The sequence below is a fragment of the Theropithecus gelada genome, chromosome 4 (genome assembly GCF_003255815.1).
Source record: "Theropithecus gelada isolate Dixy chromosome 4, Tgel_1.0, whole genome shotgun sequence".
Taxonomy (NCBI): Eukaryota; Metazoa; Chordata; class Mammalia; order Primates; family Cercopithecidae; genus Theropithecus; species Theropithecus gelada.
The window spans coordinates 64,565,331-64,591,166 of record NC_037671.1 but is presented as its reverse complement, the minus strand read 5'-3'; the positions used below and the strand labels follow the sequence as shown (position 1 = coordinate 64,591,166).

The 25,836-nt window shown below is 33.2% G+C and overlaps 1 protein-coding gene across 1 annotated transcript in view; it reads left to right on the top strand.

Annotated features, from left to right (window-relative positions):
- EYS (eyes shut homolog (Drosophila)) overlaps positions 1-25,836 on the top strand; it is a 2,114,515-nt gene that overhangs the window by 204,195 nt on the left and 1,884,484 nt on the right. The window contains exons 3-5 of the mRNA XM_025382342.1: positions 16,081-16,215; positions 16,467-17,414; positions 21,046-21,159. Of these exons, the coding sequence (XP_025238127.1) occupies positions 16,667-17,414; positions 21,046-21,159 (862 nt within the window). The 5' untranslated portion in view covers positions 16,081-16,215; positions 16,467-16,666. The remainder of the gene's footprint in view (positions 1-16,080; positions 16,216-16,466; positions 17,415-21,045; positions 21,160-25,836) is intronic.

The following is a 25,836-nucleotide window of genomic DNA, read 5'->3' as shown; positions in this document are numbered from 1 at the left end:
TTTTTTTTTTTTTTTTTTTTTTTTTTTTTTTTTTTTTTTTTTGAAACAAGAGTCTTGCTGCATCACCTAAGCTGGAGTGCAATGGCATGATCTCGGCTCACTACAACCTCCGCCTCCCAGGTTCAAGTGATACTCTTGCCTCAGCCTCTCAAGTAGCTGAGATTACAGGAGTGTGTGCCATCATACCCTGCTACTTTATGTATTTTTAGTAGAGATGGCCTTTTGCCATGTTGACCAGGCTGGTCTTGAACTTCTGACGTCAAGTGAGCCCCTGTCTCAGCCTACCAAAATGTTGAGATTATAGGTAGGAGTCACCATGCCTGCCCTGAGTTATTAGATCTTTTTGACACCAATTTTGCTAATCTATAAATTGGAAAAAATAGTACCTACCTGGGAAGACTCAAACAACAATTAAAAAAATACCTAATCTAGGTTAGGGCAGGTGGATTCCACAATACACATCATATTATAAGCAGTTTGCTTATAAGACTGTGTGATAAAGCATATGCAGAAGCATGTAGATGGGAGATGAAGCAAGCAAAGAGAAGGTTACATTGTTAATCTTAGGTCCTAGATAGGTGAGTATTTAAGTCTGATTTCTATACTTTAGGAGTTCTGACAGACTTTCATCTTGTAAAAATATTCTGAATACATGCCACAATTCCATCTGTCTAACTCTCTTTTCTCTCTCTGTCTCTCTCTCTGTCTCTCTCTCTCTCTCTCTCTTTCTCTCACACACCACACACACAATGCATTAACATTAAGAAGTTAATAGTTTTAATTAATAATTTTCTCTGTTCTAAAACAGAATTATTTACATAATCTTTAAATAATAATTTATCCCTAGTAGATAAAAAACATATACCATTAGTGGGAAAAGAAGCAGGTGTGCTATTTTCGTACAGCTCTTTTAAGTAATGTCATGTATAATGTATTCTTATTGCAATAAGATAAAAGAAATAGTCTAGTTACTGTTTGTCAATTTTATTGCATGACTGTGAGAATGGAATTGGAATCTCTGTAGGTGAAACTTAAAAACAAATATATCCTTAAGGAATTAGTGAGAAAGTATCTCCTATTCACAAATTCTTCACAAATTAACACTCGCCTTAAAATGTTGTAAGTACAAAGAATGCTTTTGAAGTTCAGCTCAAAAAGAGCAAGAGGCAGATAGAGAATATTATGTGCATCATCAAACGTTGCACCATATTTACCAATGGAATAAGAAACCATTGAATGAAATAAATGCCTTGAGTAATACTATTTTAGAATTAAATAACAAGTTTCTAAATTAACAGCAACAACATACACACACACCTTGTTTTGATACATCTAAATGAATGAAAACTGACACACTCCAAGTCTTAATCACTGAAAATCTTTTAACAATAGAGATAAGGATTTTTGAGACAAAAACATACCAAAAATAAGGTCATAATCAAAGAATTTGAAGTAAGAATAACAATGGACTTTTACATCAAAAAAACTGGAAGAGATGAAGAAATACCTTTCCTACAGGAAAATGATCTTCAACCCAGCACTCAACCTTCAGTCAAAAAATATTAATCAAAAGTGTGAATCAAATGATATTTTTGAGATATTTGAAGTTTTAAAAATGTATATCACATTTCGCCTTGCTGAGAGACCTGTTGGAAAATGTTCTCCAGCAAAATGAGAGATTATAACAATAATATGTGTGGTCCAGGAGACAAGGATCCAACAGAGAAGTGAGGCAATAGTAATAGGCAGAATGATGCTTATAGGAGGTTTCAGAAGTACAGCTGGGTTACCATCTAGAAAGAAATCACTTCACATTGCAGCATTTCAAGGTGGGAGTCTACAGGGGGGAAACAAATAAGTAAGCAGAAAGGAATTACTTGCTGTATTTCACCGTATTGACAGGAGGTGTACATTCAAGTTTGAAAGCACTGAGAAAAATTATTAATTGGACATTATCAAATGAAAATTTTCTCTTCTTTAAGAGTTACTCATCAGAAAATGAAATTTTAATCCATAGATTGTTAGAAAATATTTGCAAATCATATGTATAGCATAGAGTTTTCATCTAGAATGTGAAAAGCACTCCAAGCACTCAATAACAAAAAAACAAAAAACCCAAATAACAGTAGGCAATATGTTTGAATAGTTATTTTGCCAAAGAAGATATAAAAGTGGCAAACAAGGGTTAAAAAGATGCTTGACAAAATTGATAATTAAATTAAACCACAATAAAATTTTTTTAGTTTAGCAAAAGTTAAAAAGACCACCCATAACAAGTATTGGAGATTATATAGAGTAACTGGAACCCTCAAAAACTACTGATGGAAATGTGTAATATAAACCATTTACGATGAAAAAATCTTAGAGAAAAGCTAGAATTCAACACCAACCGTCTTAAATTTTCTAGAATTCCACACCAACTATCTTAAATTCTCTAAGGAGAATCTGTTATGAGCTGTCAGCCTGTAGCTCCTGCAGAGGCTCTGCTTCCTTTCTGGCATTCTTCTCTCATCCAATCAATGAAAGGAAGATGTATTTGCTTTTTGTTTATAGTATGTTACTCCTCTTATGCTATGTTTATCTTCATCACCAATTTACTCATTGGATACCTCTGGGTCCTGAGTCATCTAACAAAATACATTTTGTGTAGATTTTTTTGGTCTTCTTAACAAAAGTATTTTAATGCACATATTTAACTAAAATTCTCTTCCCAGTGAATTTGTAATACACTACTGAGACCTCAATAAATGAGAAGCTTGCTATTCATCAAGGTAACTTCTTTTTTTTTTTCTTTCTTTTTTTTTTTTTTTAATTTTACTTTAAGTTCTTAAATGTATTGCTGAAGACCAAATGGGGATTAGTGTGAGGGAGAATCTCCCCCCGGGGCTACACTACAGTCTTAGGTAGGTCCCCACACTTTCAGGTAGGTAGGTCCCCACACTTTCAGAGACTTTTCCTCCAGGATTTTTCTCCAAGTTCTTACTGTAAAGATCTGAGAATGATTCTGTAGGATACAGGGAGTGGGGAGAGGAAGAATTAACCTTTTAAATGAACCCAAATCTTTTTTCTTTTTTTTTTTTTTTTTGAGACGGAGTCGCGCTCTGTTGCCCAGGCTGGAGTGCAGTGGTGTGATCTCGGCTCACTGCAAGCTCCGCCTCCCGGGTTCAGGCCATTCTCCTGCCTCAGCCTCCCTAGTAGCTGGGACTACAGGCGACCGCCACCACGCCTAGCTATTTTTTTTTTTTTTTTTTTTTGTATTTTTAGTAGAGACAGGTTTTCATTGTGTTAGCCAGGATGGTCTCGATCGCCTGATCTGGTTATCCAGCCGCCTGGCCTCCCAAAGTGCTCGGATTACAGGCGTGAGGCACCATGCCCGGCCAAACCCAGACCTTCTTTGTAACAAAGGCCTATTCTCCAGTGGGGAGAGTTTGGCCAGAGTCATGCCAGGATTGTGAGCAAGGGCATTTGTCATACTCCAGCCCCCTGTATATTTCCTATCTCAATTAAAATGGGAAATTCATATAAGAAGAAACATTTCTTAAGGCTACAGGCTAGAGACACAGACCCAATAAAAGACTGAGATTTAATTGGAGGATCATAGACCATAGATCATAAATTATATCATTTCCGTCTCTTATACATTACCATCAAACCCACAGAGTGTCAGTACTATAAAAGACAATAGTTGAAAGCTGCAAATCATAGACATTCTCTGTAGAGGAGTACTTAGGAAAGTCCAAAGCAAAAGGGACAACAAAACCAGACACTAAAGGAATTTGAAATCAAGTCTTAGACACCTTTAGGTACAGCAAACTCTAAATAAAGCCAAAGCCCAGCGACATTAACAGAGATCCTCACTTTAGAGGCCTATTCATATCAGTTCCTATTACCTGATACAGTATGCTTGAATTTCAACAAAAATTTGCAAGGCATACCTAAAGGAAAAGAATAATAAGCTGAAGAGACCAAGTAATCATCAGAACCAAATTCATACATCACAAGGATGTTGTAATTACCATCTAGATAATTTAAAATAACTGAAAAATATGTTAAGATATCTAATAAAAAAGGATGACAGAATGTAAGAACAAATGAGTAAAGTAAACAGGGAGATGGAGACTCTAAGAAAGAACTGAAATAAAATGCTAGAAATTAAAAAAAATAATAATAGAAATAAATGTCATTGATAAGTTCATTAGAGAATGGACATAGGTGGAACACTAAGGAAAGATCAGTAGGCTTGAAAATATATTAACAGAAATTTCCCAAACTAAAACTCAAAGAAGAAAAATAAAATAAAATAAAATCACAGCAGAATATCTAAGTACTGTGGGACAATTTCAAAAAGTGTAATATGTGTTATTATAATATTAGAAGGAGAAGAAAGGGAACAGAGTTGAAAAAATATTTGAAAAAATAATTGCTGAAAACTTTCCAAAATGAGTGACAGATGATTCTCATGTCCTGGAAGTTGAGAGAACACTAAGCAAAATAAATTATAAAGATAAAAACAAAACAAACAAACAAAAATTTCTCTAGGCATGTCATATGCAAACTGAAGAAAATGAAAGACAAAGCAAAAATCTTAAATAAAGCCAGAGGGATAAAAAACACTTTTTCTATACAGAAACAAGGGTCAGAATTACAGCCCACCTCTTATCAGAAACTATACAAATGAGAAGAGTACAATGATATACCTTTCAAGAGAAAAAAAAAAAAAAAAAACTAACCTAGAATTCTATACCTAGTAAAATGATACTTTAAAAGTGAAGAAGTAAAGACTTTCTCAGACTATCAAAATCTGAGAGATTTTAATGTAGGCAAACAGGTCATGCAAGCGATATTGAAAAAAAGGAGAGTGAAATAATATAGGCCAGAAACTCAGATCTACATGAGGAAAGGAAGACAACAGTCAGAGAAGGAATAAATAAAGGTAAAATAAAATGCCTTATTTTCCTTATTATTAACAGTTACAGAAATAACTTGAAAGTAACAATGATAACCATATATTGGGTGATTGTAGCGTATGGATAGGTGAAATATCAGTCATGTCAGAAAGATCAGGAGGGATAAATTAGGAATACTCTGCTACAAGGTACAGGTGCTACACATGAAGCAGGATACTGTTATTTAAAAATCAAATTACATTAGTTAAAAAAGGATATTGTGGCTGGATGTGATGGCTCATGCCTGTAATCCCAGCACTTTGTGAAGGCAAGGTAAGAGAATCACTTGAAGCCAGTAGTTCAATACCTGGGCAACATAGCAAGATTTTGTCTAAAAAAAGAAAAAAAAAAAAAATCATACTCTAGTCTGGTGACATGTGGTGGTAGACCCTGCTACTCCGGAGGCTGAGGCAGAGAATTGCTGGAGTCCAGGAGATGAAGGTTACAGTGAGCTATGACCAAGGCAGTGAACTTTAGCCTGGGCAACAGCAAGACAGAGCAAAGAAAGAAAGAAAGAAAGAAAGAAAGAAAGAAAGAAAGAAAGAAAGAAAGAAAGAAAGAAAGAGGAAGGAAGGAAGGAAGGAAGGAAGGAAGAAGAGAGAAAGAAAGAAAGTTGTAAACTTCAGGACAATCAATACAATCATTAAAAGACGTATAATTGATTCTCTAAGAGAGAAGATAAAAATAATCATGTAAAGTACCCAACTAAAACCAGAGCACATAGAAAAAGAGGAATATGGAAATCAATGAAATACAGTTAGGAAAAAAAAAAGTGCTTCTCAGATTGGAGAAAAACAAATAAGCAAACAAGACCCGCCTATAATCTATTTACAAGAAACACTTTAAATATAAAGACTCAGGTAGGTTAAAAGAGTTGCAAAAAGATATATTACGCTCCCACTAAGCAAAAGAAATCTTCAGTAGCTCAAGTAATTTCAGATAAAGCAGACTTCAGGGAATAAATTCCGCAAGCAGACATAACAATCCTAAATGTGCATGTACCTAGCAACATCATGCCAAAATATATTAGACAAGTGATAAAACAGAAAGGAATAAGAGAAAACCCACCATTATAGTTGGATACATTAAATACTCCTATTTGTAACTGATAAGCCAAGCAGGCAGAAACCTCATAAAGATATGATTGACCAATCAGCAGTATAAAACAGCTTGATATAATTGGCATTTATAGAATCCTCTACCCAACAGTAGGACGAATTCTTTTGAGACTGTGTGGAACATTTAACAAGACAGACCACATTCCAGACCATAAAACACACCTGAACACATGAAGACAAAATGAAATCATAAAACATATATCCCCATGCCACAGTGGAATAAAAGTAGAATTCAGTAAAATAATGATACTTGAAGAAATGTCAAATTATTTGAAATTTAACAGTGTACTTTTGAATAGCACATTGGTTAGAGAAGTCTGAAGAGAAACTTAAAAAAGTATTTTGAACTAAATGAAAATGAAGCTGTAACTGGTCAAACCATTTAGATCCAGAAAAAGCAGTGCACAGAGACAAATGTATAACATTAAATGCATATATTAGAAAATAAAATCTATAATCAATCACTTAAGCTTCCACTTTAAAGAGTTAGAGAAATAACAGTAACTTCAGTCAAACTAAGCAAAAGAAGAGAAATAATTAAAATTAGAACAGACCTCAGTAAGATTAAAAATAGAAAACCAATAAAGAAAATAAACAAAAACAAAAGTTATTATTTGGAAATATTAATAAAATTTATAAAGACTCTAGTCAGGCTAATCAAGGGAAAAAAGAGAGAGGGGACATAAGTTATTAATATAATAAATCAAACAGGAATTTCCATTATTGTTCCTATGGGCATTAAGAGAACATATAAAAGGATACTAAAAACAACTTTCTGTCTCAATATTTGAAAATGTTGATAAAATAGACCAATTTATTGAATAACACAAACTATCAATACTTGCGGACAAAAAGATCATCTCAATAGGCCTACATGTATTTAGGAAATTGAATGAATAACTAATGCTCTTCCATAAAATAAATCACCTCTCTCAGATTAATTCCCTGGTAAATTCTACCAACTATGAAAGAAAGAAATGATACCAATTCTTCATAACCCCTTCCAGTAAAATAGAAGCAGCTGGAACACTTCCTAAGTCATTTCTTGTGGCTAGCATTACCCTAATTCCAAAAGTAGACAAATATATTAAAATAAAGGAAAACTGCAGACTAATAATTCTCATGAACATAGACACAACATTCTCAACAAATATTTAAACTTGAATCTAACAATAAGTAAAAGGAATAATAAATAATGAAAAACAGTATTTATACCACAGTGCAGAGTTAGCTCTCCATTTTAAAATTTATTATTGTAATCTACCATATCAATTCTCTAAAGGAAAAGTATTTTATAATTATATAAACTGATACAGAAAAAAATATTTTACAAAATTTAACAACTAATCTGGATGAAAACTCTCAGAAAGCCAAAAAATAGAGAAGAAAAGCATCAATTTAGTAAAGAGTATCAGTAAAATCCTACAGTTATGCTAATTAGTGTAGAAAAATGGATATGTTCCTCCAAAGGTCTAGAACAGGGCAAGAGTGTCCTCTCATCACTCCTATTCAACAGTAGGAAATTCTCGCTAGCACAATTAGAAAACAAAAGCAAGAAAATGTATACAGACTAATAAGAAAGAGATAAAATGGTCTCTATTCCCAAATATTAAACAATGCCTTAAATAAGTCAGTATAGCATGTGTCCAGGATAAAATTTAATACTGTATACAAAAGTCAACTGCTTTCCCATGTAATAGCAATGAACAATTAATATTTAAATGAAAAATAATACCATTTGTAATAGTACCCAAAATAAATAAATAATTGGGTATATACCTATAAAATTATGTACCGACCTATACATGGAAAACTAAACTCAGATAAAAATCTAAATAAATATTATAAATAAATGGAAAGAGATTCCATGTTCATTAACTGGGAGCCTCAATATAATTAAGATTTCACTTCTTACCTGTGTGATCCATAGATTCAGTACAATCCCAATCAAAATTACATCAAGCTATTTTGCCAATATTGACACCCTGGTTATAGAGTTTTTATGCAAGGCAAAAGACTCGAATAAACCACCACGATACTGAAGAAAATAAGGTTGGAGAATACACTCTGCCTCATTTCAACATATAACCATTAAGCAACAATAATAAGGTAGCCTGATATCGACAAAAGAACAAGCATGTATATCAATGGAACAGAATAGAGAGTTCAAACATAGGACCACACAAATGTAATCGACTAATATGTGATGAACAATCAAATGCAGTTCAAAGCCAAAAGTATAGTCTTCTTATTAATTGGTTTTGGAAGAATTTGATATTCATATGAAAATAAAATGAACATAGGCATTGAATTTACAACTTATACTCTCCACAAAAATTAGATCAAAATTAATTACATACCTAGATGCAAAACACTTAACTACAAAATTTCTAGGAGAAAACATAATATAAATATAAAATAATATATAATATATAATAAATATAAACATTAAATATAAAATGTAGATGACCCTGGGCTTGGCAATACATTTTTTGATACAACACCGTAAGCATAATTCCATGACAGAAAATGGAAATTTGGACTTTATTAAAATTAAAATCTGCCTTGAAGTGACATTGTTTAAGATAATAAAAATAACTACTTGGAGAAATATTGGCAAAACACTTATCTGATAAAGGATTTTTATCCAAATGTAAAAGGATTCTTAAAACTCAATAATAATAATAAAACAAAGAACTAATTAAACGTGCATAAGATCTGAATAGACAATTCAACCCCCGAAATATATAGATGGTAAATAAGCATATAAAAATGTGTTCAGCATCATTTGTCATTAGAAATTTAAGCAAGCAACAATGAGATATCAGTAAATACCTATTTAAATGGCTAAAATCCAAAGAACTCACACTACTACCGCTGGCAAAGATGCAAAGTAATGATAACTCTTGATTAATTGCTGGTAAAAATTTTAAAAAATCATGGTACCACCACTTTGGAAGACAGTTTAATAGTTTCTTCCAAAACTAAGTATAGTTTATTACATTCCAAAGCATTCATATGACAATGGAGGCAGGGTTAAAAGGGTGATAGTGAAACTTGACAAATACTACCTCAAGACAGGTGATCAAGGTTAACATTAATGGTGACTACTTATATTCCATATGATGTGATGAAAATGACACTTCACTGCTTCACTTTTTAAAGAAGATTTTACTTCTGTGGTCTTTCTCCCCAATACGTACTACTTTTATACAACAATGGAAAAGAAATCAGATGAATCATAATTGCGGGGTGTTCCTCTACAAATACTTAACCAATAGTCCTAAAAAATGTCAAGGTCATCAAAACAAGGCAAGTAACAACCAGGAAGAACCTAAGAAGATATGACTACTATATGCAATGTAGTAGCCTGAATAGGATCCTAGAAAAGAAAAGGGGACATAATGTAAAAACTGAAAAAGTCTGAAGAAAGCATTGACATTAAGTAAAATTAATTAGTTAGTTAATATACTATTAACTCATTAATTATGACAAATGTATTATACTAATATGAAACATTAAAAAATCATAGAAACTGGACAATATGGTACACATGAGAACATTCAGCACCTAATAACTTTGTAAATTTAAAACTCTACTTTTTAAAAATATGCATTCAAAAGTTAATATAATAAAGATCCCTGTGCAGTATTTTCTGAGATGTAATTTTTCAACTTCTTTGAGTTAATACCAAAAGTATGATTTGTGTGAATTGAGTATGATTATTGGATCACATGGTAAGAGTATGTTTAGTTTTGTAAGACATCCTTATGCTCTTTATAGCAACTTTATTCATAATTGTCAAAACATGGAAGCAAAACATTTTTGTCTATAAGTCACATATAGCCTTTGACTTTGTACATGCTTAAGCTATCTGAATTTCAATGAAAGGTCAATGTTTAAACAAATAACCTTTTTTTTTTTTTTCATGAAAGCTAAAACATATAGACAATGGAAAAGAAGTTATACTTAATTTTTTAAAAAATCAATAATCTATAAGACCATATGTGGAGAAAGGAAAGGGAAGTACAAAATAAGGCATAATTTATTTAACATTTTATTTTATAAAACAAGCTCTGTTTTTTAAAAGCAAATATTGGTAAAGGTATGATGCTATTATCTCATCCATTTCTGTTTAATGATAGTATTTTCACCCTCTAGTTAATGGCAAAGTTGTCTAGATAATATTTTTAAAGGTAAGCTTAAAGTGTTTAAAAAAAATAACTAATTTCTTGCAGCATATTTTAATATGTCAAAAATAATCTATATGCTTTTTTATAATGTCACATATGGAAATATATTTTGATTAAAATTTAACCACAAACTAAAGAAAAGTTAATACAAAATTTATAATTGCAATTGAAATGATATCTTGAATGGTAAATCATTTATACTCCGTGAATCAGTGAGTTACTAAGCATCATTCATTCTTCACTCCAATTACAATATATTGATGTTTCTTTCCATTTCTTTACCACTTTTAATCCATATACTGTAGACCAACTGGATTATGGTAGCTATAATTTAGGTGTTTTTCTTAAATGTAGTTTTTCCTCATTAAAATGAAAATATTCTAGAAAAAAATTATCTCTGTTAAGAGATAAGAAATATGATCTTAAAAGAGTTGAATAATGAAACCTCGATGCAATCATTTAAATTCTCATTTTAATCATCTACAAAAGAGAAATAACTAACAATATCAGTATGCTGTGATGACTCAGATTGAGATGAGGCTGCATACATCTCCCTTCTCCCACAGACACACAAACGCACATGTATGCATGGACATTCACAGATATACTGATACTATTATCAATTATTTTCTATTCTAGATTACTTACAGAAAACCAATTTCACTTCACAGAAGACAAACTCTGTTTCTAATAAGTACTCTTTAATATAGCTATTTAAAATTTCTGAGGCCTACTCATAGAGCGTGTGAATCAAGAAGGAAAATATTTTAAAAAATAATGACATATTAAATTTAGTCTCTAAACATTTAAGCATGTTAAAAAGCATTATAAAATTATACATTTGTAAGTAGCTGAGTAATAAGCAAACAGAAAGTTCTGACCTTCCCCCCGCCCCAGGCGTCATCCACAATGCACTTCATTCCTTAGCTCATCTGTGACACTCACAGTCTTGTGGCTCTTTGTAACTCCTGACATCACTGACCCCTGCACATTCCCTACAATCACTTCATTCCTGACTGTTTATTCCATTTAGGATAATATAAACCTGGGAGACAGAAATAAGAGGGAACTGATGAAGGTACATTTCTGCCTATTATTTCTTCTTCAAAAAGGATACTATAATGTGAAGGCACTTGTAGAGTGGTGCTCAACCTAGAGATCTGAGTTTAAACACCGCTTTATGAAGAAGTTGATGTAGTAAATGAGATTTTAACTCTATTTTGGCAACTTGTTTACTTAATTCTCTTCTTCCACACACAATTTTTTCAAATATTTTTCTAAATTTGATTTTTCTCTCCCTTAATCCCACCATACCACTCAAATCTACCTGCTCTTATAGCATCAACTGACCAGTTACTGAGTTTACCACCATTATGATCATCAAATATACAAAACTCACTTCATAATTTATAAAAGTGCCAACTCTAAAAATTCTGAAAACCTTTCTCTTTGTCTTTCTTAACAAAATCCAACGATAATTTGAGATACCTTGCTTCACTTCTCTCTTGAATATTATTGTTCCTCAGGATTCTCAGTCGTCTTTTGCCTGAGCCACTTTGTTTAATGCTACGCCTTATTATGCCTTATTGGCAATCATGTTGTGAATATTCTTTCTCCTAAATTAGCTGTGTCCTTTGCCTCAGAAACCAAACTGGGTGTGCGCATTTGTGTATGAGATGGTAAATGTGACTGAGAACATGTGTTTTAGAGTCAGGTCAATCTACACACCACTGCTTATTGATTGTGTGAGCTTGGGCAAGTCCTTAGTCTTTCTGTGCTTCACTTTTCTCTTTTTATTTTTTTTATTTTTTACTCTTTTTATTTTTATTTCTTCAGACACTATGGTGACTTAAGTTTTCTCATTTTTAAAATGGGGCTGTGACTATTTACCTCACAGGATCATTGTCATAACCAAGACAGTGGACTAAAGAAGGATTGGTGTCTCCCACATAGTAGGTGCATAATCGATAAAGTCAGTCACTACTCCCTTCAAAAATAATGAATAAATCAGCTGTCTCTTCTCCATTACTCTATCTCAGTTTTATTTTAAAATTTACCATTTTTTCCCTTTTCTAGTCTCCTTGCTAAAATGTTCATCATTCATACTGCTGGTAGCTATATTAGCATTTCTGAAACACACATTTTCACTCCCCTCCTATAATTTTAGTCCAATCTGTGGTAGGTAAAATTTGTTGCTTACTTTCTAGAAAACAGGCATAAATTATGACAACTTTTGTATCTGTTAATTTTATCTCTTCTAATTTTCCTCATTGTATATGTTTTGAAAGTACAATGTATAATTCATACAAATAAAAAGCTGCTTATTGTGGAGGTCATAGTCCTTAAAGAAGTGAAACATGAAAAATATCAGGTATATAAAATCAACTACAAGCTTATTAAAGGCTTCCATAGTTTATAATATTGTCTGTTGAATGCAAATAAAAATAAATTACATCTGTCATCTCCAATATTTACTCAGCTATCTTTAATTGAATGTCTGTTATATGCCAACTATTATAAGGAGCATGTTCTATTCAAATTATTTTTTGGCTTATATAAAATTTATTTGTTTAAACCTATTTCCTTATTTTTTAAAAGATGTCATTTAAGATGACAGCTATTTGTGAAAGGAAGAAATATTGTTCATGTTTTCTTAACTACTGAATTTAAGTTGGGCTTTATTTGTTAGAGTAACCTAACTACAAAGGTACTATAAAAGTGATACAGTTCATATTCATCTGAAATTACACATATTTTCCTGTGAAACATTTTTCTGGTAATGTAACCTGTCAAGTGATGTTATGGTTGTAATTATGTGCAATGCTGTCAATGTCTCCATCATAGTTCTGGGTTTCTGGACTTCTTGGCTCAAGAATTTATAAGATATTAATGGTAATATCACCTGGGATAAAATTACTTCCTCATTTTAACTCTTAAATACATTATAATCAATATGTGTGTTTAGAATTGAGGAGAATACCATCTGGCTTGCCATTTTGACAGGGTTTGAAGAATGTCTTTATAAATGAAAAGCTGAGACACATAACATCATACCTTTTGGGTCAAAATTACATCACATTTTTCAAATTTATAATGTTTATATTGCTCTAGTTCCCAATAAAATCCAAAGCATTTTGTATTCAGCATGTATAGATATACAGTGACTTCACAAATGTTTTTCTGTTAATGTTTTTTTTTTCCTTTGCTGCTATTTTCATTTATTTAAATTTTTACCAGGCGGAAATGCAATGCATCAAGCCACTTTCTCTTTGAAAACATAAATGTACAATAATTAGAGACCCAGCGTGCTCTAAGAAGCATGGGATTAGCCCCACAATAATGCGAGCTCACATCTGCAGTCAGTCTAAAAATGTCACACAGGCCTAATTTTGCTTCAATGCAAATGTAATTTGTTTCCTCGCATTTACATGTGGAAATAAATTTGTTACTGTGTTTAACTCATTTGCTATTTAATCTTTAGTGTATCCTTTTCAACTAAGCTACTGGGAAAATAATACACCTGTGCAGGTTGCTACTACTGTAAATTTGTGATTTACAGGTACAAAAGTATTTCAGTATTGCCTAGTGATTTGTATCTTTCTCTAAAACTTCACTTTCTCTCTTGTGATTTCTGAACATTTCTGCTAGAAAATCACTCAGATAAACCTTAAATTGAGTGTATGCTTAGGTGAATCAGACTTCTCCCCTCTTCCTTGCAGTCTTATTGCTCCAACTGGTCTTCCTGGATTTTCTTCTCTTTCTTTAGGTCAATAGCCTTGGAGATGTAGTAATTCTACCATTTCAATATTTATGGACTCCCACCAGTGTTATATTTGTATTGCCTCTGTACTAATCAGTCTTCATTATTGTTTCACTACTTTAATGTTGTTGTCTCCTCCACAAGTGTCTCAATTCTTTTAATTGCACTCACCAATACGTTCCTCACCTTGAAACTAGACTAATACTATTAAATTATAATGAGTTCTCAATGTAGTTGACAGGTTTTTCAAAATTGTGACTTTAAGCAAAACGACACACAACACGTTGATCCTCAAATAACATCTTTTCCTCCTCTATCTTTTCATTATAACATTGAAGAGAGAACAAAATTGATTTGTCATATGTTGTTTTGCTTGAAGTCGCAGTTTCCAAGAACCTATGGACAAAGTTAAGTGAGGATTTATTTTATTTTTTTGTTAATCACCTATATGAAATCTTCAAGAGGCTTTTCATTGCTCTCAAACTGAGAATGGCTGCTACTTCTTGATATAATCTCTTCCTAAATCGAGTGCTTATCTTTAATTGTAATTCCTTTTCCCTCTTTGATAAGAAAGCTCCACTTCTCTTACATCCTTAAAGGCATCCAGTGTCACATTCGCCTCAAAATCTTTAGATAGATGCTCTCTCCTGGAACATTTTTCCTTTGGCAATTTTCCCAGGTGATTCAATTTCATCATTTTAGCCTAGATTTTGTTTCCTAGCTTGGATTAAATGTCCTTGCTACATGTCTCATAGACCATTAGACTACTTTGTTGATAGCAATTTGATGATGTTGCTTGTCTAATGATCTGTCTCCTTCATTGAGTTCTTAATTCTTTCCATTGATACCTTATTCCAACTGATTATTGATGAATCCTGGTACTGAGCATATTGCCTTGCACATAGATTGAGCTCAAATATACTTGTTGGAATTATTTTTTAAAACCTTTAGCAAGATTAATAATTTAAATCTATAAAATTAACAAGGTGATTAATATATTTGAAATTAACGTGATTATGTAGAACGTTTAATCATGTAGAAGTTGTATTTTATCTTTCTATATGCATATTTGTGTTATATGTCACATATGAATGTATATTTCATAGATTTCTAACATGTTGAACTGAAATTGCAGAGGTAATTTATAATTAAAATTTGATTTCTGCCTAATCTAGACTACCCATTAAGATATTAGACTTACCATAAAGATTTGATATGAATTAACAAATAAATTATATAATGGCATAACATAATTTAACAACATTTAATTGATCTTTATGGTACAGTAGAAAATGCCGACATTTTGAATCTGACAAACCTGAATTTTAATACAACATATACCACTTACCTGTTGGATGAAATTGTACAATAACAAAAATAAAAGTTACTATTTATTGAGTGACTCATATATGTTTACACAGTCATTCAATCTTCAATCTTACCTTGTTAATTAGCTGTACTTCTCCCCAGTGTACCTATTTGAAAGTGGAGATAATTAAATCTCAGGTTGCCTAAGGACATTAAATGAATGAATAACATAACTGACATCCAAAGAACACGTTTTTTTCACTGAACTTATTTGCTTTTCTTCTCAAAATTTGAGTTTTATTGCGAGGATTGCAGTTTATTTGTTAATCAAGTAGTAGAGTGATTTGTACAGAGAAAACTTTCAATAATTGGTAGTTACCTTTAAAGAAAATAGGTCAATATATTAAACTCAGAAATCCTTTATGTTTTCTTGCCCTCTGGAACAACAGAATTGATGGACTGACTCCTCCTTTCAGTTACTACCATTTTACTTATAATATTTTCATTACTGCTTTTTGACCTCTTTTTCCCTCTTTATCTGACACCTTCCACCATTCCTACAGAAGCTGATGAAGACTCATTCCAGGTTTAGTCATTTGCACAACAGAATTTTTTATATATATATATATGAGATCTCCCATCCTCTGGATAAAAGGAGCATGATTGTCACTATCAGGCATTTTAAGGCTTATTTTTATATAAAATATTACATTAAAAATATATTTAAATGATTTTTACTCTTCTATGATTTAAAGGTATTTTTTGAAAACTAATCAGAAGAGGAACGCTTAGATCCCAGGAAAATTGAAACCATCTGTAAACAAATCTTGGCTGTGCTGTGTTTCGATTAGATTGAAGCTTGGTGTAAGGAGAAAACACAAAAGACCGCAGTAAGTTGCTGACTAAATTATGTCATGAAACCAGAACTTTTCAAAATCAGGTGACTACATAAAGCTTGACCAGATCAACATATCTTGATCATGTTTTTCTTGGCCTTCTTTCCCAAAGAAGGTCCCTAGCTGTTGGTGACATCTTTGCAGTGTAGGCTCTTATTAAATCTACAGAAAGAGCTAGCATTTTCTATACTATTAAGTAATTTAGGGAAAACGTCACTAACAATGTATTTTTTTTCTGTTTAAAGGAATATTTACAACATTCAAATTCCTCCGTTTCTCCATCAAAGCACATTGTCATCAAAGCTACTTTAGGGACAGAAAAAAAGCCAATTCCATTTCCCAGGAATCCCTAACAACAACTTTGCTTGGAAATTTCCAGCAATACTTAAAACACCATTTTTGCAGCAATTCTTTACGATAAACTGTAAAATACAGTTGCCCGAAAATGACTGACAAATCAATCGTCATTCTGAGCCTCATGGTTTTTCACAGTTCTTTTATAAATGGAAAAACATGTAGACGGGAATTGGTGGAAGAATGGCATCCACAACCCTCATCACATGTGGTAAATTGGACACTAACAGAAAACATCTGCTTGGACTTCTACAGAGATTGCTGGGTTTTGGGTGTAAACACTAAAATAGATACTTCAGGCAATCAAGTTGTTCCCCAGATTTGCCCTTTGCAAATTCAATTAGGAGATATCCTTGTAATTTCTTCTGAACCATCTCTTCAATTTCCAGAAATAAATTTGATGAATGTTTCTGAAGCATCTTTCATTGGCTGTGTGCAAAATACCACAACGGAAGATCAGTTACTTTTTGGTTGCAGACTAAAAGGAATGCACACTGTTAATTCTAAGTGGCTGAGTGTTGGAACACATTATTTTATCACAGTTATGGCAAGTGGTCCATCACTTTGTCCACTGGGACTTCGACTAAATGTGACAGTGAAACAGCAGTTCTGCCAGCAATCTCTGAGTTCAGAATTTTGCTCTGGTCATGGTAAATGTCTTAGTGAAGCTTGGAGCAAGACATATAGCTGCCATTGCCAGCCTCCATTTTCTGGAAAATACTGCCAGGAACTTGATGCATGTTCTTTTAAACCATGTAAAAATGATGGCAGCTGCATTAATAAAAGAGGAAACTGGGATGAGCAAGGATATGAATGTGTCTGTCACCCACCATTTACAGGTAAGATTGTTTAAAATATATAATTTTATCAAAATAAACACAACGAATTTATAAATGGTTACTTAACAGAAATCAAACTGCATTTTAAAAATTTTAATAGATTCCTTAGATTTGGCTAAATATAGATTCCGGACATACACAAATCCTATCAGGGACCCTTCAAAATAAGCTTTTTGCTTAACTGAAAGAGGGCTCTTAGAAACATGTTTAATAGTGAAATATCTATATTTATATCTTTCCCAACATCCACTCTTAATGTCTCATACATTAAAACATAAGATTATCAGAATAATATAAAAGCTTTTAGTCACTGAATGAATTCCCAAGATTATGGTATTTAGATACGTGATAACTTGATAATGAAGTATGCATCTGAGTAGAGGAAGTTAAGGAACTATGGTTGAAGGGAAGTCATTGAAGTTGCTTGGCAGAATTGGAGAGGAACAGATAATTGTGAGCCAAGAGCAATGTTTTAAATGGATGTTGGTATGGCATCCAAACCTTGATTTATAGCTGATAGTGACAAGGATGAAAATAAGATGTTATAATTAATAACCGGTTGTGATAAACTCAATAAGAGGCAATAATCAGGAAAGGTTGTAAAAAGATGTTTGGTGAGTAATTAAGCCAGAGGAAAGACAATCTAAAAAAAATGTAAATGATGCTGCCTGAGGCTAAAGTGAGGTTTGAAGGGAATAAAACTTTCTCTACTTGAGAATATACTAGAGGAATCTGGGGTCATCGGAGGAAAGTGAGGAGAAACATTGAAAAAATGTAGGGAACATTTAAACCTTGGAAACTTGTGAAAGAATTTAGAGAGTTTGACAGACCTGGCGTGGAGAGTTACAAGTGAAATAAGACCACGATGATCTAACAAACAGAAGTATTTGACACGGCTAATAATAATAGTATAGGAAAAGAGCAGATTGGTATGTATTTTGGTCATAAGAGGAAGGAAGGTTAGAGCAGAGATATGTCTAGAACAGATCACCTGCAGGGATTTAACTGTAATTGTGTTAGGCAGGCTTTAGGGGGATTCCTTCTCCCATGTGCCTGAGGCTGACTCCATAGGAGCCAAAGGGGCTGTGTGGTAAGATGTAATGGGGGCCGACGGGGAGGCGGCGCACACTTGTAATCCCAGCATTTTGGGAGGCCGTGGTGGGCGGATCACTTGAGGTAAGGAGTTCAAGACCAGCCTGGCCAACATGGTGAAACTCCGTCTCTACAAAAATCCAAAAATTTGCTGGGCATAATGGCGGGTGCCCGGACGGGTGCCTGTAATCCCAGCTACTCGGGAGGCTGAGGCGGAAGAATCCCTTGAACCGGGAGGTGAAGTTTTTCGTTAGCTGAGATCGCGCCATTGCGCTCCAGCGTGGGCAATGAAGCAAGACTCCGTCTAAAAATAAAATAAAATAAAACAACAACAAAAAAAGATGTAATGGAAGACCTCACTAAGCCATTGTAGGCTGTAAAAGTCACCTAATCCAATCTTTCAAATACTCATTTTGAACTTGATAGCTCAGTACCAAGATCATTATAGAAATTAATACCAATGATAGCCACTGAATATATTGTCTCTATAACGTGGATCAAATTATCATTTGACTGTACTGGCATTGGTGATAGAAGGTGCAAGTTATACCTCTGATTTACGCTGGGGTATATCAGGTGATTAAAGTTAAGGCAGACTAGAGAAAATGTGAAAACACTCAAACTGCTGATTTAGAGTCAATGACAAAGCAATTTAATAGACACTATTTAAAGCATCCATTTTCACCCGTCCAAAGAGTTTTAAAGAATATTTGGTCAGAAAATTTCTACCGTGTGTCAGAATATTAATTTGCATGTATGCATTCATAGTTCATGGGATATTATTTTAGTGCTTTTATTATAACTGCATAGAATGGTTTGCTTCTTACTCAAGATTTCCTTCCTTCCTTCCTTCCTTCCTTCCTTCCTTCCTTCCTTCCTTCCTTCCTTCCTTCCTTCCTTCCTTCCTTCCTTCCTTCCTTCCTCCCTCCCTCCCGTCCTTCCTCTTTCTCTTTCTTTCTCTCTCTCTTTCTTTCTTACTTTCTTCTTTCTTTATTTCTTTTTTCAGCCATAGGTGCTTTAAATCATTAAACTTTGAACACTATAAAATATCTAAATAATGCTTACTTATTTTTGTAACATTAAGAATACTCCACTTGCCACTTTAATTATAAATAATTACTTCAATTTTAAAATCAAAGAAGATAATGAATTATGTAGAATTGTGAAAACAATTGAGAGTGCTCACTGCATTATTTTGTTAGAGCAGTCATAACAAAGTACCCTAGACTGGATGGCTTAACTTATTTTCTCACAGTAGTAGATGCCAAAAGTCAAAGATTGGCAGGCATGTTTTCTTCTGAGATCGATTTGATTTGGCCACAGACTGCTATCTTCTTCCTGTGTCTTTACATTGTCATTGCTCAGTATGTATCTGTGTGTAAATATTCTCCTCTTGAAAGCAGACCAGTCACGCTGGATTAGGATGCATCCTACTGACCTTATTTAACCTTAATTGTGTACTTCTCTAAATATATTGTCTTCAAATATAGATACTCTGTGATACTGAGGGTTAGGACTTCAACATATGAATGTGGTGGGGTTGGGTGGGCACAATTCAGCTCATAAAACTCACTAAGTTTTAATTAGGGCATGGCCTATTGAGCATTATACTGTTAATTTAGTTTTTATGTTTGGAAAACATTTTGAAACATGATTTTTATTTATATTTTCATTATTTATATTTTCATTACGTTTAGGGTTGCTTGGAGGCAAATGAAGAAAAAAGAGTTCTGCATTAGGCAGGGATGTCAGTATATAAGGAATTTCAAAGATATCAATGATAATGGCAAAAACTGCTCATAAATTAAATTAAGAGCTTAATTAAACTGAGAAAAAAAAAGCATATTGCCAAATTACATGCTGTTGTTTTGTAACATTTGTCCACTTGCTATGCTTGGGATTTCCAAAGCACATTCCTCTACTAAGGGTATTATAAGATGATTAAATATGCATAGAATGAGTACGTTATAGAAGGCTATGTTAACTGATGTAGTGGGACCACAATAGTATGTGTAAGTGAGATTTTGAAAATTTGCTATGGCAGCAAGTGCAAAGAAGTGTTGAATTTGCAAGTTTGTGCACATATTCTGAGAATCCAGGCAGCCATTTCTCCTTTTGAATTGTTCCCTTGGCTAGGGGGTAAGGCTGAGACACAATACACATTTGAATGTGTTACTTTGTAAATTATCATTGCAATACTAACAGTGTATGTTGAAAAACTGGTACTTTTATGTATTAATATTATCTACCATGAAAACACAATTAAAATTTTAAAATATTACATAAATAAAATAAAGCTCAGATACCACTAGCCAGAAAAAAATATTTGGATATTATAGTCTGGGGTCAGAAGATAAAAAACTTATGTAAAGTGCCAAAATTAATTTTTATTTCAATTTAAATGCATCATTGTAACATGGTTTCATAACTGAAATTGCATTTGTCAGAATTTGATATTTTCATTATTAAAGAATTGAGGGAAAACTGATGGTTATGATAGTGATATGCAATGTAAAAAAACTTTTTTTCATTGTTATAGGAAAGAATTGCTCAGAAATAATTGGCCAGTGTCAACCACATGTCTGTTTCCATGGAAACTGCAGGAATATTACTTCAAATAGTTTCATTTGTGAATGTGATGAACAATTTTCAGGTAAAAAATGCATGTATATACATACATATACACAAATAACTTTAATTTTGTCTATGTATTTCAAATTAAATGTGAAATATTTCATTTCTTTTTGAAAAATACAATTTGAGAAGTTATATATACTGAATACTTTTATGGTAAAGTTTAATAAATCAATTTGGCTAATACAATTAAATCATACTGCTGCTAAATGTTTTATAGCATAAGAAGAGTTTGACCAACAGTTCATATGCTTTTCACCATAAAATGACTTACATCTTTCTGCAAACTTGTATTTATGACCAATGAATTTGAAATTGTTCATGTCCTTATTTGGCACTTCTTGACCATGAAATTTTAGATTATGGACATTTTCACTGGACACATATTGAGGTTTCTGTTAATTTCTTAAAAAAAAGTCTGCTAAAGGAAGATATTATTAAATCTCTTTTTGATATACAATATGCAGATAAAATATATATATTTTTAAATTATACTTTAAGTTGTGGGTTACATGTGAAGAATGTGCAATTTTGTTACATAGGTATGCATGTGCCATGGTGGTTTGCTCACCCATCAACCCATCACCTATATTAGGTATTTCTCCTAATGCAATCCCTACCCTAACCCCTGACCCCCGACAGGCCCCAGTGTGTGATGTTCCCCTCCCTGTGTCCATGTGTTCTCATTGTTCACCTCTCACTTATGACTGAGAACATCCAGCATTTGGTTTTCTGATCTTGTGATAGTTTGCTGAGATTGATGGTTTCCAACTCCATCCATGTCCCTGCAAAGGACATGAAATCATCCTTTTTTTTTTTTTTTTTTTTTTTTTTTTTAATGGCTGCATAGCATTCCATGGTGTATATGTGCCACATTTTCTTAATCCAGTCTATCATTGATGGACATTTGGGTTGGTTCCAAGTCTTTGCTATTATGAACTGTGCTGCAATAAACATTCATGTGCATGTATCTTCATCGTAGGATGATTTATAATCCTGTGGGTATATGTTCAGTAATGGGATTGCTGGGTCAAATGGTATTTCTAGTTCTACATCCTTGAGGAATCACCACACTGTCTTCCACAATGGTTGAACTAATTTACACTCTCACAAACAGTGTAAAAGCATTCCTACTTTTCCACAACCTCTCTAGCATCTGTTGTTTCCTGACTTTTTAATGATCACCATTCTAAATGGCATAAGATGGTATCTCATTGTGGTTTTGATTTGCATTTATCTAATGACCAGTGATGATGAGCATGTTTTCGTATATCTGTTGGCTGCATAAATGTATTCTTTGGAGAAGTGTCTATTCATATCCTTTGCCCATTTCTTGTTGGGGTTGCTTGCTTTTTTCTTGTAAATTTGTAAGTTATTTATAGGTTTTGGATATTAGCCCTTTGTCAGATGGATAGATTGCAAAATTTTTCTCCCTTTCTGTAGGTTGCCTGTTCACTCTGATGACAATTTCTTTTGCTGTGCAGAAGCTCTTTAGTTTAGTTAGATTCCATTTGTCAATTTTGGCTTTTGTTGCCATTGCTTTTGGTGTTTTAGACGTGAGGTATTTGCCTGTGCCTATGCCTGAATGGTATTCTTCTAGGTTTTTGCTCAGGTTTTCTTCTAGGATTTTTATGATCTTAGGTCTTATGTTTAAGTCTTTGATCCATCTTCAGTTGATTTTTGTGTAAGCCGCGAGGATGGGGTCAGTTTCAGTTTTCAGCATATGGCTGGCCAGTTTTCCCAACACCATTTATAAAATAGGGAATCTTTTCCCCATTGCTTTTTTGTGTCATGTTTGTTGAAGATCAGATGGTGATAGATGTGCGGTGTTATTTCTGAGGTCTCCGTTCTGTTCCATTGGTCTATATATCTGTCTTGGTACTAGTGCCATGCTGTTCTGGTTACTGGAGCCTTGTAGTAAAATTTGAAGTTAGGTAGCTTGATGCCTCCCGCTTTGTTCTTCTTGCCCAGGATTGTCCTGGCTATGTGGGCTCTTTTTTGGTTCTATATGAAGTTTATAGTAGATTTTTCTAATTCTGTGAAGAAAGTCAGTGGTAGCTTGATGGGGATAACACTGAATCTATACTTTGGGCAGTAAGGCCATTTTCACGATATTGGTTCTTCCGATCCATGAGCATGGAATGGTTTTTCATTTGTTTGTATCCTCTCTTATTTCATTGAGCAGTGGTTTATAGTTCTCCTTGAAGAGTTCCTTCACAAAATGAAGGCAGAAATAAAGATGTCCTTTGAAACCAGTAAGAACAAAGACACAGCATACCAGCATCGCTGGGACACATTTAAAGCAGTGTATGGAGGGAAATTTATAGCAGTAAATGGCCACAAGAGAAAGCAGGAAAGATCTAAAATTGACACCCTAACATCACAATTAAAAGACCTAGAGAAGCAAGAGCAAACACGTTCAAAAGCTAGCAGAAGACAAGAAATAACTAAAATCAGAGCAGAACTGAAGGAGATAGAGACACAAAAAACCCTTCAAAAAATCAGTGAATGCAGGAGCTGTTTTTATGAAAAGATCAAGAAAATTGATAGACCGCTAACCAGACTACTAAAGAAGAAAAGAGAGAAGAATTAAATAGATGAAATAAAACAGGATAAAGGGGATGTCACCACCGATCTCACAGAAATGCAAACTACTATCAGAGAATACTATAAACATCTCCATGCAAATAAACTGGAAAATATAGAAGAAATGGATAAATTCCTGGACACATGCACTCTCCCAAGACTAAACCAGGAAGAAGTTGAATCTCTGAATAGACCAATAACAGGTTCTGAAGTTGAGGCAATAATTAACAGTCTACCAACCAAAAAAAGTCCAGGACCCAATGGATTCACAGCCGAATTCTACCAGAGATACAAAGAGGAGCTGGTACCACTCCTTCTGAAATTATTCCAATCAATAGAAAAAGAGGGAGTCCTCCCTAACTCATTTTATGAGGCCAGCATCATCCTGATACCAAAGTCTGACAGAGACACAACAAAAAAAAAGAGAATTTTAGGTCAGTATCCCTGATGAACATTAATGTGAAAATCTTCAATAAAATATTGGCAAAGCGAACATCAGAAAGCTTATCTACCACAATCAAGTCAGCTTCATACCTAAGATGCAAGGCTGGTTCAACATACGCAAATCAATAAACATAATCCATCACATAAACAGAACCAACGACAAAAAACACATGATTATTTCAATAGATGCAGAAAAGGCCTTTGACAAAATTCAACAGCCTTTCATGCTAAAAACTCTCAATAATCTGGGTATCGATGGAACATATCTCAAAAAATAAAAGCTATTTATGACAAACCCACAGCCAATATCATACTGAATGGGCAAAAACTGGAAGCATTCCCTTTGAAAACTGGCACAAGACAGGGATGTCCTCTCTCACCACTCCTATTCAACATAGTGTTGGAAGTCCTGGCCAGGGCAGTCAGGCAAGAAAAAGAAATAAAGGATATTCAAACAGGAATAAAGGAAGTCAAATTGTCTCAGTTTGCAGATGACATGATTGTATATTTAGAAAACTCCATCAACTCAGCCCAAAATCTCCTAAGCTGATAAGCAACTTCAGCAAAGTCTCAGGAATCAAAATCAATTTGCAAAAATCATGAGCATTCCTATACACCAATAACAGACAAACAGATAGCCAAATCATGAGTGAACTCTCATTCACATTGGCTACTAAGAGAATAAAATATCTAGGAATCCAACTTACAAGGGATGTGAAGGACCTCCTCAAGGATGAAATATTTTTATAGGAGTTCTGTATTTTACTTATTCAAAATCAGTTTGTTAGATAACATTTTCCAAGATAATCATGAAGTAAATGCTTTCTATTTATTATTCTTTAGAATGTTTGTCTAAATTTAGATGCTGCAAAGTTGTCAACCCTCTCAATTTATTTCCATTATGCTCTAGTATGTAAGTTTATCCTTGAAATTTAGGAGCCCTCCTCAAATGCTTCCCACAAATTCACCTATTCCAAAGCACTGTTATAATATTTAAAATCTTGTATACTTTTGAAATCTTATTAAGTTTGCTAAGTGTCTTTCTTGAATCATGGAGAAATAAACTTCAGTGTTTTATTTAAAAAGTGCAACTTACTGTATTGTTCAAAAAGTGATTTCTTTGGTACTTAAATTATTTTAACAGTTTAATTAAATTTTTGAAACTGACTTGAGCAAGATGCAGCTAAATGTAGAGCATTCTGTTACTAAAATGTCAAAGCTTCTGTGCACCCTTAGATTCATTTTCAAAGTCATTCTTTGGAGACTTAAACATTTCTAAAATTTGAATATTGATGAAAAGAAGCAAGAAAAGAGCACATTATGGCATGTTACACTTTTTTCAATAGTAGTTTTGTCACAACAAATTAGTTCTGTTACTCTGTGAGTATTTAAAATTATTTGTGAATTTTGCAATTACAGTTTTTATTTTAGTTGTGTGAATATCATGACCAATTTGTAACAAAATATGAACTATGTGTGAACTACAATACATTTCCTATATTTTCTGCTCCACATTTTTCTATATTTGATCAAAACAATGTATTATGCCACATACTTAACAAAATGTGTATTTAAAATTTCACCACAGGAACCAATAACTTTAGTTTTGAATATGTTTTGCAGAATTCACAAATTCCCAATAGCACTACCAATGCTGTCAGATGTC